Source organism: Malus sylvestris, chromosome 15, assembly GCF_916048215.2.
Source record: "Malus sylvestris chromosome 15, drMalSylv7.2, whole genome shotgun sequence".
Taxonomy (NCBI): Eukaryota; Viridiplantae; Streptophyta; class Magnoliopsida; order Rosales; family Rosaceae; genus Malus; species Malus sylvestris.
This window is the reverse complement of record NC_062274.1, coordinates 32670707-32687871: the sequence shown is the minus strand read 5'-3', so window position 1 is coordinate 32687871 and position 17165 is coordinate 32670707. Positions and strand designations below refer to the sequence as shown.

The 17165-nt window shown below is 38.4% G+C and overlaps 1 protein-coding gene and 1 pseudogene across 1 annotated transcript; one reads left to right on the top strand and one right to left on the bottom strand.

The window, feature by feature from the left end:
- Positions 1-6342: 6342 nt before the first annotated feature.
- Positions 6343-6696, bottom strand: LOC126603141 (uncharacterized; the record flags this gene model as incomplete). Its single annotated transcript, XM_050269883.1, has 1 exon — positions 6343-6696. A coding segment is annotated over exon 1 (336 nt), but the record flags the coding sequence as incomplete, so codon positions are not given.
- A 2980-nt stretch (positions 6697-9676) lies between these two features.
- LOC126602925 (agamous-like MADS-box protein AGL62) lies at positions 9677-10366 on the top strand (annotated as a pseudogene).
- The last annotated feature ends 6799 nt before the right edge of the window (positions 10367-17165 follow it).

Below are 17165 nucleotides of genomic sequence, written 5' to 3'. Positions count from 1 at the left end.
AAATTAAATAAAAAATACTTTTGTCCCAAAAAAAAAAAAATGCTTGCGGGACAAAGAAGTTGCATAGGTCACGCAAAGTGTGTTTGCGCGACATAGGATTGTGCGTCATGCAATGCATTAAGAAAAAACACTTTGCGTGACGCACAATCCTACGTCGTGCAAAGACACTTAGTGTGACTCATTTCCTATGTCGCGCAAAGTGGGTTTGCATGACGTAGTATTGTGCGTCACGCAAATGAAGGAAATTTTGTGAAAAACATGTTCATTTGAGCAACATCTATGGCATGCAATTAACAATTAAAGGCGGAATCATGCTTGTATGCACTCAAAACAAAACATTACGCATGAAATTCAAAGCCTAGTAGTTATGTGAACCAAGACTCAACTCAAGAACAAAGTGAGTTGAGAAATTTTATACCTTTGAAGCACCTCTTTGCTTAGCAAAGGTTAATCACCCATGTGAGGGCCTTCTTTCCTTTGTCACCTTACTCCTTGGCTCCATGGATGTGGATGGAGGAACTTTGCTTCTTGGGTCCATGCCTTCTTGGATATGGATGGAAGAATTGGTTTCTCCAAAAGTCCCCAAAGTTGGAGACCTCTAAGTTTCGACACCAAGGATGGTTGAGGAAGAAGATGAGTGGTCATGGAAGAGTTAGATGCTAGTAAACTCTCCCATGGTGGCCAACTATTCTAGAGAGAAAAGAGAGAGAGTTTTTCTCAGTTTTCATCCTTAGAAAACCCTAATGAGGATGGAGCAAAGATACCCCTTCTATGCTTTCAACTTTTGTATGCATTTTGGACCAAAAGGCCCTTCCTCTCTTTATGGCCAGTTTTCCCAAGCCTTTGGGCTGTTTTGGGCTTCTTGAATTTTGATTGTTAAGTTGTCATACAATTTAAGCTAATGGGCTTGACGATTTGAAGCCCAATTTGGGCTTTATGGCCCAAAACTAACTCAAGGTTTAAAACAAACTTATTCGTTTGATTAATTAACATATTAATTAATTCTTGCCATAAACAATTAAACCATTTAATTGTCCTTACTCATCTCTTTCAAATCCTTCAAGCATTACCTTACACGGTGTGCGATCCATTAGGTTCCTTTTAACGAGGCAGTGGGCGGTTAAAACTCTTTCAAATCGATTGTGAATTGAAACTTACTTTCAATTCTCCCTTTAGTGATTATACACGTTTAGGGCTTCCACAAACCATGAGTGGCACCTAGCAGTATGTCATGGTTACCCAAGCTAATCAGAAGAGGTGGAGAACCTATTCAGTTTAGGATTACAATGCAATACGGTCTTTCTCTAATACAATACTCTTGACCACATTGTTTGGTTTGATAGTTTATTCATGTCTACTATCCAATGTGATTCATTTACTTATATGATTACCTTGAATGTGATTTGGAACGACTTCCTAAATCTCATTCATACTCTGACCAGAGATTATTAATCATATCGTAGAGTATTCTCCCTCAAATAGTTTGAAGGTTAGAGATCCCTTGTTGTGCATTCACTTGCCTTCATGGCTAAGTGGCTTAACCCCAACTATGTCGTGGACACCCTCGGATGGAGTGACTTTGACATAGTCAAAGATCAAGGACCGAACCATAAGACAACTATGATGCCTCAGGTCAAAGGACTACTTTGCATTATCCCAACCATGAGTTCTCATGTGACATGAGTATGAGAACTCCTTGTTAATCATGTTCAGTGAACTCATTCTCTATTGAGCACTTACGTACTTGTCTTGGTGTCAGTCACACAAATGACTCAAGACCAGTCACTCTCCCTAAGAGAAGACATAGCACGTACTGATCTTAACGGACTATCCAATTGGCAATCCTATGATCAGGAACCTTTAGGATATGTATACGAAAGAGAATGGTCTCATGAATCTAACTTTTTTAGATCACATTCTCCCAATTACATATTACTTGGACTTATCGTTTAAGCGTATAACATTTATATGAGACGGCTTCAAACAATAATCTTTGCTCTTTAAATTAAACTATATTAGTTTAACATGTAAAATGTCCGTAAAGTATCATCATATGATTGGTTTTAAGGCACATTTCCAACAGCAAACCCACTTTGCGTGATGTAGGATTGTGTGTCACGCAAACCCACTTTGTGCGACGTACATTATTTCTTCATTGCGCAAATCCTGCTTTCACAAGCTTGGCGCGTGACGAAGGTTCGTTGGGCAAATTTTTGCGCGATGTTTTTTAACTTTGCACAACGAAGGACCTACGTCACGCAAAGTATTTTTTGTACTAATGCCAGTGTAATACACAATGAGCAAATAACGTATATATGATCATGCAACGATAAAACGATAATTCTAGTCAACATAATACTATTCATGACCATGACTATAATTTAGGCGTCCCATAATACTAGGCATACATATGCATTTCGTAGGACGTAAAATAATTTCATAAATTCCGTCAATGCACTAATTCTTATACTAGATTAATCTAATCTAGGCGTAACGTAGAAAATTCTTATTAAATAATAAATGGAAACTAAATAAATATATAATATTTAAAAACAAAGATCCACTCACATAACCATAGCTTGCTTGCTTTCGATAAGCCTTGTCATTTGTCGACCCGAATAAGCTTGTACTTATACCAAGTCACATTGACTTAGAAAAACACTTAAAGCACAATTATACACAAAATGGGCTGTTGGAGCATAAAATTTCGGATACTCCAATTCTCCACCAACAAGTAATCTTGAACACGTTAAGAAGTCTTAGACACTATCTTCATTTGTCAACAATGAGAGCGGGGGGACCTGCAAGAAAATACTCCTACACTCAAGTCAATCGTTGTTCAAAATAATTGCAAGACATTGTAAAGCTATCTAATACTTCCCTTTCCTCCTCCCATGCTAATGGGATTATTGCCCTTTTATAAGCATTCAAGTCTTGGGCTTCAAGTTCCACTCTCCTTCTATTTCTCCATGTTCCATCTAGTGGGTATTATGTTGCTCCATTGTAGCTCCACTCCTCATGTTTGGTGTGCTAGTGGCTTATTTAGTGGAGGAATCATGTTTGGCTCCCACAAAGGCAGATTATAGTTAATCTGTCTAAATTTTACATTTTACAAAACTGCCCCTAAAACTAGAGGTAATTGCAAAACTGCCCTAATTTAATAAATTACCAAATAGCCCTAAAGCTTCAACAAATCTTGCATTTTGATCCTTGCTATACAAATAGTACAAGAAGATCATTATTTTTCCAAGATTTCTCAACATACCAAGCATATACTATATGAATTTGAAGTTAGGAACAAGGGGAATCAAATATACCTAAACCAAGGCCCCACTAGGTGGCCGAGGAAGGTAAATTTCATTGGAATGTCGGGCATGCAAGCTCTCTTGCTCCTCGTGACAAAGCATGTTAGAACCAAGGACCTAGTTTTACCTAGAACGACAAGGTTCCAAAATCGTTGTCGGAATTCTTTGCAAGAATAGAGGGAGAAGAGGCGTATCAAGCCTCTGGTTTTTAGCTCACAGTGTGGGTTCTAAGTTCACAAGCAAGCTTCAAAACAAGCTAGAAATCGAAAATTGAAATGAGAGGGAGTAGTATGGAGGCTTACCAAGTCAAGAACTCGAGAACTCGTCAAGGTACGTGATGAATAGTGGTGTAACCCATTGTGCAAAGCTAGGCTTAGCTTGGTGTCCATAGCAGATTGTATGAGGGTGTTGGCAGCTATCAGTATGTGTACGAAGGGTTTCAACAAGCGGTGGTGATGGTTTTTCTTTACTTAGCCGATATAAATGGAGAGTGCAGAGAGAGTTAAAGACGGTTAAAAGGGAAAGTGTGTTTGGTGGATAAAGAAAAGTGAGGTTTGAGTGTAATGAAAGTGAGTGAGGTGTGGACGAGAGGAAGCAAGGAAGCAATGGGAGAGAGGATGAGAGATGTGAGGTGACAGACCAAAAAGAAGGAAAACGATGAAATGATGTGTGTGATGGAACAAGTGTGGTTTCTAAAACCCAAGATAAATATTATTTTAATAGCCCAATTGTCCACAACCTATGTGAAGTACAATTTTTCAAACCCATACATACTTTTAGTCTGCACAAGGGTCATTAGATTAACAAGACCAAGGCAGCCCATTGCACGAAGCCACAATTCAAGTTTTGAAATTATTTCGGTAGTTTTACATAGTTTCAGACATAACTAAGCTCTGTTTGCGGTCACATGTTCGTAGAAATGAGTACTATTCAAAAATAGTAAAATTAGAGTGGAAAGGTGAAGGGAAGATTGAGGTCCACGTTGAAGGTCTACGTGGCATCTCAAGGCATTTTGATAATTTCACTACTATTGAGAATAAAATATACAGGATGTCACAACTTGGCTACTCAAAGATGAGTAGGAACTCCTACTCAAAACTCTTAGTGTTTTTATTGAACTAAACATGGTAAATACCAATATTAAACTAAACATGGTAAATACCAAAAATATATGATAATATTTGGGAATTTCTTGTATTTTCATTAATCTCCAAAGTGGAGTATATATAGGAGTTACAATTGGTATTACATATGTACTTCACCAATGTGGGACAATAAACTACTATTTACATTTTAACTAATGTATAACTCGCAACACTCCCCCTCAAGTTGGTGCAAAGATGTCACGCATGCCCAACTTGTCAAGCGAGTCGGAAAACGCACTATTAGACACAGCCTTAGTAAGAGCATCAGCCAGTTGATCTTCAGATCTCACAAACGGAAACATAATAATTCCAGCATCCAATTTTTCCTTAATGAAATGTCGATCAATCTCCACATGTTTTGTTCGATCATGTTGCACTGGATTATGAGCAATCTCAATAGCAGCCTTGTTATCACAATGAAGTTTCATAGCACCTTTGTGTTTAAACCCAAGATCTCTCAATAATTTTTCCAACCACAACAACTCACATACACCATGAGACATACCACGAAACTCAGCTTCTGCACTTGACCTAGCCACCACTTTTTGTTTCTTGCTTCTCCAAGTAACTAAATTACCACCCACAAACATAAAGTATCCAGATGTAGATCGCCGATCAGTGATAGAACCAGCCCAATCTGCATCTGTATACCCTTCGACATTCAAATGATCATTCTTGGAGAAAAACAGGCCTCTGCCAGGAGCCATCTTCAAGTACCTCAAAATACGAGTTACTGCATCCATATGAGCTTCACTAGGTGAGTGCATAAACTGACTTACCACACTAACTGCATAAGCAATGTCAGGGCGAGTGTGAGACAAATAAATTAATCTCCCCACAAGCCTCTGATACCGTTCCTTATGAGTTGGAACTTGATCTGGAAATAAGCCCAGACGATGATTCTGCTCAATCGGAGTATCAACAGGTTTGCAATCTAACATTCCTGTTTCAGCTAACAAATCAAGAACATACTTCCTTTGAGATAGAAAAATACCATGCTTGGATCGTGCAACCTCGATTCCAAGAAAATACTTCAATTCACCCAATTCTTTCATCTCAAACTCAGTAGCTAGGTACTTTTGAAGGTGTTGTATCTCCTTTTGATCATCACCAGTCACTATCATGTCATCAACATAAATAATCAATGCAGTTAGCTTACCATTTTGTCGCTTTAGAAACAAAGTATGATCTGAATGACTCTGGATATACCCAAACTTCTTCATTGAACTTGTAAACCTCCCAAACCATGCTCTAGGAGATTGTTTCAAACCATACAAGGCCTTTCGTAACCTGCATACAATACCTTTTCCAGGAGATGTTCCAATACCAGGTGGGAGATCCATATACACTTCCTCCTTAAGATCACCATGAAGGAAAGCATTCTTAACATCAAACTGCAACAGAGGCCAATCCTGGTTTGCTGCCAAGGACAGAAGAACACGCACAGTATTAAGTTTGGCAACAGGAGCAAAGGTCTCCTGATAGTCCACCCCATAGGTTTGAGTATAACCCTTAGCAACTAATCTGGCTTTATACCGATCAATAGAACCATCTGCTTTGTGCTTAATAGTAAACACCCATCTACATCCAACGGCTTTCTTCCCGTTTGGTAACGGAACCAAATCCCAAGTAGAATTCTTTTCCAAAGCTTCCATCTCAACTTTCATAGCATTAACCCACTTAGGGTCAGACAAAGCATCTTGCAATTTTGTTGGAATTGATACACTAGATAGCTGACATATGTAAGATGCATATGATTGGGACAAACGATGAGAAGATACATAATTGTTGATAGGATATTTGGCTTTGGCATGCATATCAGGCTCATATTGTACTTTAGGTTTTCCACGATTAGCTCGTGGAGGCAACTGATAAGCAGAAGAATCGTCAGAATTTACCTCATGTATGCCACCATCTTGTACCAAACAGTTAGAAGAATCATCACTGGACGAACCATCATCAGGCAACTCGTTAGACATATCAGCAGCAGGCAACCGATCATCAGAAGGTAATTCATCAGATATATCAGCAGCAGGCAATCGATCATCATCTGTAGTCGACTGATTAGTATCACGTAAAATAATAGGTTCTGTTCCCAACTCTGTCTGTAACACATCATCCATATCATCTCTTCGAATCTGCACTTCACTCCCCTTCTCCCCCTGAAGTGGAGAGTCGGAAGAGGGCTTCACAAAATACGAAACTTTCTCATGGAATGTGACATCCATGGTAATATAAGTTTTTTGAGTCGGAGGATGATAACACTTATAGCCTTTTTGATTGTTAGCATACCCAATAAAGACACACCGGAGAGCACATGCATCAAGTTTACTCCGCTGATGAGAGTAGACATGCACATACGCAATACACCCAAACACTTTCGGAGGAAGCTTTGAGACAGAAACAAGAGAAACATGTTTTTGTAGCACATCAAACGGTGTCTGAAAATCAAGAACCCGACTTGGAACACGATTGATCAAATACACAGCAGCCAAAACAGCTTGACCCCACAAATGATTAGGAACACATTTATCTAACATCAAGGAGCGAGCAACCTCCATTATTTGACGATTCTTCCGTTCGGACACACCATTTTGTTGGGGTGTAAACGGAGTAGTCGTCTGGTGAATAATACCATGATCACAGAAAAAACATGCCAAAGTGTGATTCACATATTCTCCTCCGTTATCAGACCTGAAGACCTTAACTGTGGTCTGAAACTAAGTAGATACCATTGTACAAAATTCTTGAAGAAGTAACGGAACATCACTCTTATTTTTCATCAAGAACACCCAAGTTACCCGAGTACAATCATCAATAAAAGTAACAAACCAACGGAATCCATTAGAAGTAACTTTTGCAGGACCCCACACATCAGAATGTATCAAATCAAATGGTAAAGTAGCTTTAGAACCACTTACAGGAAAGGAAGCACGATGACTCTTAGCCATGACACATGTTTCACACTTGAACTCTGAATCACTACAAGTGCGAAACAAAGAAGGAAATAGATGCTTCATATAACTGAATGATGGATGTCCCAATCGTCGATGCCACAACCAAATTTGATGTCTGTTATCCACTTTAGCACTTAAAACTTGATGATTATTTGAACCGGAAACAACAGTATCCTCCATAGTCAAGATGTACAAACCCCCTATCCTTTTACCATAACCAATTATCTTCTGAGTTTGAATATCTTGAAAATAACAATACGTAGGATAGAAGTGAGCAGAACAATATAAAGTATCAAGAAGTTTTCCTACCGACAAAAGATTGCACTTAACATCAGGAACAAGTAAAGCACGGACCAGTGATAAGGTTGGAGTCAAAGAGATAGTGCCTTCACCCTTCACAGGGGAAAGTGCTCCATTTGCACTAGTAATATACGGATCACGAACATAATCACATAACTCATCAAACACTCTAGGGTCACTCGTCACATGATCAGTGGCCCCAGTATCAATTATCCATTTATTTGTTCCACCAAGATGCATAACAACACTACGATTATATTGAGCCATTGAACAAAATCACGAACAATAAAGGCACAAAAGATACGCAGCAGAATGAAAACAATTTACCAGAGTACTGTAGCAATCACTGTTCACGGCACTGTAGCAAATAATATTCACGTCACTGTAGCAATCACTGTTCACGCAATGTAGAAGGCCACTGTTCACGGCACTGTAGCACGATACTTTTTTTTTTTTTTTTTTTTTTTCACACAGAGGAAATCACGAAAAATGTGGGCACAAAATTTAAAGCACACAGGTCACCAAGAGCGAACTGCTCTGATGCCATATTGAACTAAACATGGTAAATACCAATATTAAACTAAACATGGTAAATACCAAAAATATATGATAATATTTGGGAATTTCTTATATTTTCATTAATCTCCAAAGTGGAGTATATATAGGAGTTACAATTGGTATTACATATGTACTTCACCAATGTGGGACAATAAACTACTATTTACATTTTAACTAATGTATAACTCGCAACAGTTTTAATCAAAGAGTTTTGTGCTTATTATTAGAATCGTTCATATTATGAATCACAGTGTAAATATCATCTCTGTAAAAAATAACTTAAAACTAAAATTGTTTAGTCAATCTATTGTAGCAAATACATAGACAGTCTGTAATGCTTTTACCAATACCGCTCATTTGTTTTCAAATAATTTGATTACTAAACGACCTTAGTTTTAATTGATTTTTTTGTAGAGGCAATCTTTATAGGGTGATTTATAATATCAATGGTTCTGATTATAAACATGAAGTTCAATAAATTGACAACGAACAATTTTGAGAAACTTTAAGTAGGAGTTCCTACTCATCTTTGAGTAGCCAAATATTGTTCATAATATTGACCTTTCTCTTTGATATTAGTCGATCTCCAATATTATCACCACGGCTATCCTAGGCCATCTCCAACCGATGGCTGGCCATAGGCTCGTTTTAGCCCTCTAGCCCTCTAATAAGCCCTCCAATATATTAATATTTTAATGAACAAGGTCAGAGGGCTTGTTTTAGCCCTGTCACAAAAAATCGTCTCCAACCGAGGGCCATAAGGCCAAACATAATTTATTATTTAAATTTAAAAACTACAACAACTTAAATTTAAAAACAACAACAACTTAAATTTAAAAACAGCAACAACTTAAATTTAAAAACTACAACTTATATTTAAAAACTACAACTAAAATTTAAAAATGACAAATTAAATTTAAAAACTACAAATTAAATTTGAAAACAACATTAACTTAAATTTAAAAATTTTGTGAGGAATGGTGAATGAATGGTTTAGGTATTGATAAGGGGAAAAAAAAGAATTTTCAAGAATTAAAAAAAAAGCCCAAAAAACCTAAAAAAAAAAAATTTGAATCCAACGGTAACTGGCGCCAGCTAACTATTGCATTCAAAATTCTTTTTAAGAATTCCTATCGGTTATAACCGACATGAATACATATATTGTTTTTAATGTAAATGTATTACTGTCGGTTATAACCGACAGGAATACATAATATAAATATATTCATGTCGGTTATATTAAGCGGTTTTCTGGCCAACCCCGCGCTGCCAGCCCTCCAGGCATCTCTGATTCCGTGGGGCCCTCTCAGATTCCACAGCCCTCTAGCCTAGCCCTCTAGCCTAGCCCTCATTTGAAGATGGTTTTCGGGCTATTTTCGACACTCTGGCCCTCCAGACCCTTCGGTTGGAGATGGCCTTAGAAAAACTTCCAAAGAAGACCCAAGGCCGAAAGAGAATCGGGATCAAGAAACTCGAGAACCTTAACAACAAACAAGTCACCTTCTCCAAGCGCCGCGCCGGCATATAGGCTGGGGAGCTGAGCGTTTTGTGCGGCACATATGTGGCAGTCATTGTTTTCTCGATAGCAGGCAAAGTGTTTTGCTACGGGCACCCTAGCGTGGACGCCATGCTAGACTGGTATTGCACTGGGGCAAGTCCTCCTCCAGTGTCTGATGATAGCACTAGAGATCAAAATCCTAATGGGGTGCCCGTGGCAGAGTTCAACAAGCAGTACATGGAGGTGATTAGGGAGTTGGAGGAACAGAAGCGGAGAGTTGTGGAGGCTGAAGAGGCGGTGAATATGAAAATGGTTGTGATGGATGCAGCGGGTAGGTATGGTGACAGGTTTTGGTGGGAGGATGAGCGTGTTGACTTGGAAGGGTTGGATATGCAGGAAGTTGAGCATTACTTGATTGCATTAGAGGATGTAAGGAAGCAGGTGGCTGCTAGGCTTCATCAAAAGACGATTTTGAATGGGACGTTGAACCTGGGGGCTATGCTGCTGGTTCCAGATCGACTTTGTCATCTGCCGGTGATGACCAACGGTTTTGGTGATCAGGATGGTCAATCCGGTGGTGGCTATCACAGTTTTGGAGTATAATTCAGAGTACTTTTAAATTTCTTTTTCTTTTTTTTGTCAAAGGTACTTTTAATTATCTGGTTTTCTTTTTCTTTTTTTTTTAATTTTTTTTTTATCATGTAATGTTCCAAATTTTTTAAATCCAATTTGCAAAACAAATGATGTGGTTTATTAATTAAGTGTAGATTAACGCTCTTGTTTCTTATTAGCGACATATTATTTGATTTTAAAATTTGGTCTCCCTAGTATTATCCATTTTGTTTATGCAGTAAAATGGTTGGGGTACTTTCTCTTGATATGGCTACATCTTGTGCTATATTAATAAAAAAAAAATGAATAATACTTGTGCAAGTAATGTTATGTCACCTGGAGCAGCCATGGTTGAAAAGAAAAGGAATTCTTCTACTCATTAAAGACCTAAAGTTCCAGAGGTGATAGAACCTTGTGCAGGGAATCCAATTATATATAGGCCTAACCATTTGCCAATTTCCATCTATCATGGAGAGTTGGTTTCAAACAATTTTTCCAAGTAGTGGATCATCAGTTATTTCCTGTAGATGACATCCACATCTGCTTGATTATAGGAAGCAAATCTCCACGTTTACTATGGCAACTGCATTTCATCTTTATAATGTTAGTCAAGTCCAATTAGGTTTCTAATATTCTCTACTTGGACATAGACTAATCATTGTATTGAAATGTAATGCCCATCATAATACTGATACCTTAGTCATCACATTGAGTTTCACGTTACTGGCATCGTCACATCTACCACAATTAGTTAAAATGTTGAACTCTCGAAAATCATGTATAGTTGAATGACACAAGCACTCTGGAATTACAAACACTAAGTCCAATTTGTATGATGCTATATTTAATACTTTAGTGAATTTATATTTACATATTCCTTCAAAGCAATCCTGATTTATTTACTGGTCTGCACCCTATGAATTATGCAAGTCAAGCTATCACGACACATATAGAGAGCCACTCAAACAACCATTTAGGCTAAGTAGTGCTCATAATTCAGCACGTTTTATTTTAAAACCTCACAATATGATAATGGAGTCTGATCATAGCGACATCCAATGGCGGATCCAGGATTTTAAACTCGGGGGTCCTAATAATAAAGGTCAAAAAATTTATAAACAAAAACAACATTGAAAATTTAAATATAATACATTTCATTCAAAAATCATATGCAAAACAATATTACAAGTTATAAAATCATAATTCAAGCGTCCATTACGAGGTTTCATAAGTTACTAGGGAGTACCTAAGTTATTGATTATCTGATATGAACCACTAAATTTAAAATACCGGTCAAATAAAACTCTCCCAAACTCCCACTATCTTTCTAACCAAACGCACCATTTTTCTCTTTTACTAGTTTCCAAACATCCATTTTCTCTCTCACTAAGAACACAGCTGCCATACCTCCACTAACCGCCTCCCTCCCCATTTTCCCGAAGCCATGGCAGCTCCACCCCCAAATTTCACCAACCCATGACAGATCATATCCATCGTACTAACCTTATGTAGGAAATTTCACCCATAAGAAAAATTACTAAGGTGGTTGAAATAATTTGGGGAAATTTGGGCTTATGTACTGCCCTGCCAGACAACAGAGAAAGGTTGGAAGAGAAATGGGTGGCACCAATGGATGAGACCATGGCAGAAGCAAGGAGGAGAGAGGCTGGAAGGGTCCCTATCTTCTTTCTTCTCCGTGCGCGGTCATCTTCTCTGAGAAGAAGATAGCCACTGCAACCTGCAACCTACAACCTGCATAGACCTCATGCTCGAGTACGAGGGGTCGCCGGAAAATTTCTAGCAGCGATTTAGGATCATTGACAGGTCCTGGGACCTCCCAGGTCCCTATGTAGATCCGTCCTTGGCAACATCCGTATCCATATATATATATATAGGAAATCTTTAAGGGAAGAGACTCCCATTATTTTAATAAAAATGGGGATTAGTTGTGGGGTCCACACTACATCAAACTTTAACTATCCGAACCATCTATTTTTCAAGTTGCACCTCATAGATCATCCTTACAAAATGTTAACTAAATCGGAAATGTTTAATACATCTAATTAAGTTCAAAGAAATTAACGAATACTTAATTATATAAGAAACAATAAAATTTTATGTTGATAATTAAATAGGCAAATGGTTTCGGATTGAACTGAATTTTTATAAGGATGATCTATGAATCGAGACTAACAAAATAGACGGTTCGGATCATTAAAGTTCGATGTGGAGTGAGCTCCACACCTACTCCCCATTTTGTGAAAAAAATGGGAATCCCTTTACATAAAGGACATGATATATATATGTGTGTGTGTGTGTGTGTGTGTGTAAACATGCAACTTACAATAGGATTGCTCTCTCTCACATTTTAGCAGGTTCCAAGGACTCATGTACTCCCATTCTTGTGACATGTTCTTTGAACACTTCCACTGTCAATGGTTTTGTCAGAGGGTCAGCTACCACCAAATTTTTTTTGTCAAACAATAGATTTTGTTAGATTAGCCACTGACGGAGTTTGAACCCATACCATCATGCAAGGACTCAACACCTTTCCACCACTATGGGCCACTTGCTATCACCAAATTTGTTTCAATGTGCTCGATCATGACCTCTCCTTTCCCCACATGTTCCTTGACTGACAAGTATTTGATGTCCGTTAGTTTTGTTGCTTCAAACTTCTTGTTGTTCTTAGAGAAAAATACTGCTGCTTTATTATCACAATATATGGTCAATGGTCTCAAAATTGTATCCACAAACACAATTGCCATGAAGCTAATCAAATTCTTCAACCACATCTCTCTCTTTGTAGCTTCAAAACAGGCTATAAATTCAGCCTTCATGGTTGATGTAGCCAAGGCTTTCTGCTTTGCACTCTTCCATGACACAGTAACTCCAACCAGAAAAAACAAATAGCCCTTGTTGATTTCCTCTCATCCATAAAAGGTCGTACCCAGTGCACAAGGCTCCCGCTTTACGCAGGGTCTGGGAGAGGTGAATGTCGGCTAGCCTTACCCCCATTTATGGAGAGGCTGCTCCCAAGTCTCGAACCCGAGACCTACTGCTCATGGGCGAAGGCACTTGCCTCTCATCCATGCAACCAACAAAATCTGCATAAGTATACCCAACTAATTCCAAGTTCTCCACCTTTATACACACCAGCATAAAAGATTTGGTTTTTTGCAGATATCTGAGTACTTGCTTTGCTGCAACCTGTGCTGTTCACCTGGATTTGATTCGGATTTCCCTACATGGCAAATGCTAAGTCAAGCCTTGTGCGAATTAACCTGTGCATACATCAAACTTCCAACCAACGGTGCATTGGGTTTGTTGACCATGCTTTCTTTCTCTATTTCATTTCTCAGACATCGAGACTTGTTTAACTTATATCCCTTCCCTATTGGAACCTCTCTATTTGAACAACAATGCATATTAAAACAGTGCAACACTTTCTGTATGCATCATCCATGTCTTTCATCTCAAAGGTTTTGGACAGTAATTTCTTATTTTCAAATAAAAGATTGACATCATTGCTTGTTAGAAAGATATCACCCACATATAGTACAAGAAATATGAATTTTGATCCACTAACATTGAGATAAATGCAATCATCAATTTTGATCCACAAGGTTATAGGGCATTAGGTGTAGAACACCCTTAAGGACTTATTAATTGGAGTTGAAAGGCTACGAAACCAACTAACCATCCTACCCCATACCAAGACTCCATGATTTGACGCTAAACTCACTGCTGATTAAGCAAGAGTGGTCCAATTACTAAGTAAAGTCCTGGGTAGAACAATTATTACTTTATTTATAACAAAGCTTATACATTACTTTATTCAAAACAAAAATTTAAACTTTACTTTATTCAATTTTTTTTGTAACTACTTTTAGTTTTCAGGAAATAAAAACTTGAGTTTTCATATTTTGGTTTTCAGTGTTCATTTTTTTTAAAACTGAATATAGTTACCAAACAAGATTTTAGTGTTTAGTTTTAAAAAAAAGTGAAAACTGAAAACCAAAAACCGAAAGCTTAAAACTGAAAGCTGAAAATGAAATGATTATAAAACAACCCTAAATAGTTATAAATCGTCCCTGAATAATTATGAAGCGGTATTTTTTCACTAAAAATAGGTGCATGATGATTTTTTGTTGTATTAATAAGAATTCCCTAAAACTAACGCTATATCATTTACAATGGAACACTGGATACACCACTTGATTGGATCCCAGGCATGATATATGTTCGGCTCAAGGACATCCCCAGTCTCATCAAAGTCACTGATGTCAACGGCATAATGTTCGATTCCTTGGGATCCGAATTGCGTAATTGTTTGAACTCTAGTGCAATCATCTTCGACCCTTTCGACGAATTGGAACATTAGGTCTAAGAAGCAATATTAACCATGTTCCCTAAAGCTATCTCCAACCGAAAGAGCTAAATATAGTTCCGTTCAGAATTATAATCCTATAAAAAATTATTTTTAAATAAACAATGTCAAATCATAGTCATATGCCATCTACAACTAAAGGGGCTAAACATGGACTTGGATTGTCTGCCCTCCCATTTCGATGCCCTCCTTGTGCCCTCCTTGTGCCCTCCTGTTTGTGTGGTTACGGTTAAGCCACGTCAATATTTTATATTACTATTTCTTTTTGTTTTATTATTTTTATAAAAAAACAATATAAAATGTTAACGTGACTTAACTATGACCACACAAAACAGGAGGGCACAGGAAGGGTACCGAAATGCGAGGGCAGACAATCCAAGTCCGCTAAACATAGCCCTTCAATAATTTATTAGTTCTAAGTTTATACTATAAATTTATTAGTTAATTTAGTTAAATTATCATTGATTGTTTTCAAATCTAGTCATTGAATTTGAATAAATTATTGCAATTGAGGAGTTGCGTCCCCAAAAAAGGGTTAAGAGGGGGCTACATTTGGCCAGCTTGATACCCCTTTAGCCAAATAATAATCTGGTAGGTTCCATAAAATTATATCCTAGTCATCGGTTGGAGATGAGTTTTTGGGCAAATCAGACCATTTGAGATGGCCTAACATTTACTCCATTAGCCCAGTTAAGCTACTTACCAAGCAAACCAAGCACTTCCCGGAGAGCAATTTGGTGGATTCACTTGGGTCAAGCTTATGGAAAGAAGACACAAAATGTCTTGACCAAAATAAACCGGATTCAATTGTGTGTGTATATATATATATCGCGGTTTCTTTCTTTCTCTCTGGGAACTCCAAATCCCAGATCCAGAAGCACCCCCCAGTTCCTAAGTTTCAACCGCCGCCCCTTGCTCTTGCTCGAGGTAGGCGGCAGCCCGTTACTCCTCATTCCCTCCTCTCTTATGTGCCCTTTCCTTCTTTTCCTCCCCTCTCATCTCTGCCCCTTCCCCTCTCCTACATCCACCTCCTCTTCCTTCCCCCTTTCTAGTCTCCTTCCTTCATTTTCATTCTCGATTATTCGTTAGTTTTATCTCAGTTTTTCCTAAGCCGAATCTCAACTATCACCTGAGTTTGTCTTAGATTTGGGCTTCATGCCCCTTGTCCAGCATTTCTCGCCTGCTTTTATTGCTTTATATCTTTTAATTTTCCTTCCTCCCTCCTCCCTAGCTATGATACTTCATCCCCATCCCACCATGTGCTCAAATCGGCGTGCTTCGATAAGAAATTGGATATCAGATCCACTTCCCTCCCTCGCTTCCCTTCCCCCCAACCGGCATGCCGGATCCCCATCGAGGTCAAGTGTTGGGTATTTTACATACCCCTTAGCCTCACTCACTACCCGTATGATACTTTATTTGTATATTTTTGCAAAGGTTCGTGAAGGTGACTTGGATCTGGTGTCTACTCTCTCAATTCAGAATTTGGCTTCCTTCGAGGAACTGACGGTGGCGGCGGTGTGGTTTTTGCTGCTGGAGATTAGGTATTTTGTTGTTTATTTTTACAGCCTTCATGCCTAAGTTGCTGGAGATTAGGTTTTTTGTTGTTTGCAACTCTCATTTTGCTTGGATGTTTTCCTTTATATGTAGTTGTTTACCTTATTCTTTTTTGGCCTTGTAATAGTTTTTAATGTAATGGAAGATATCTTACTTGACCCAAAAAAAACAAAAGTTGTGTTTATAAACTATGGCAGCGTAACTACGACGACACACCAACATCTCAAAGAGTTTGCGTGGGGGGTGGCAAATAGCAAGCACCCGTTTTTGTGGATCGTGAGGGATGACGTGGTACAGGGAGACTGCAATACTTTACCCAACGAATTTTTCGAGGAGGTTTAGGTAGGGGTTACATAGCAACGTGTGCACAGGACCGAGTGCAGGCCGGTCCATCTGTTGGGGGCGTTTTTAATACTGGTTGCAATTCTACTCTTGAGACAATATCTGAAGGTGTGCCTGTAATCTACTGGCCTTTCTTTGCTGTGCAAAAAAGGAATTGTCGATACACATGCACTGCCTGGGAAATGGGAGTGGAGGTGAGCCCCGATGTGAAGCGAGATGAAGTTGAAGGCCCCGTTAAGAAAATACTTGACGGAGAAGAGGGGATGAAGATGAGGGCCAAGGCAAAGGAATGGAAGAGCGTCGAAACTACGGACATCCAAGGCGAAGGATCATCGTACAATAATTTCAAGAGATTGATTGCGGCTCTCCAATGTGGGAAGTGAGGAACAAACCTTTGATTTAAGTTCATGTTTATGGTGTCTTAGTTTATGTTTGGTTTCGTGTCTCTGATTATTAAAGCCCTATAAATAAACAACTGTCTTACAGTTTAAGGAGACTTGC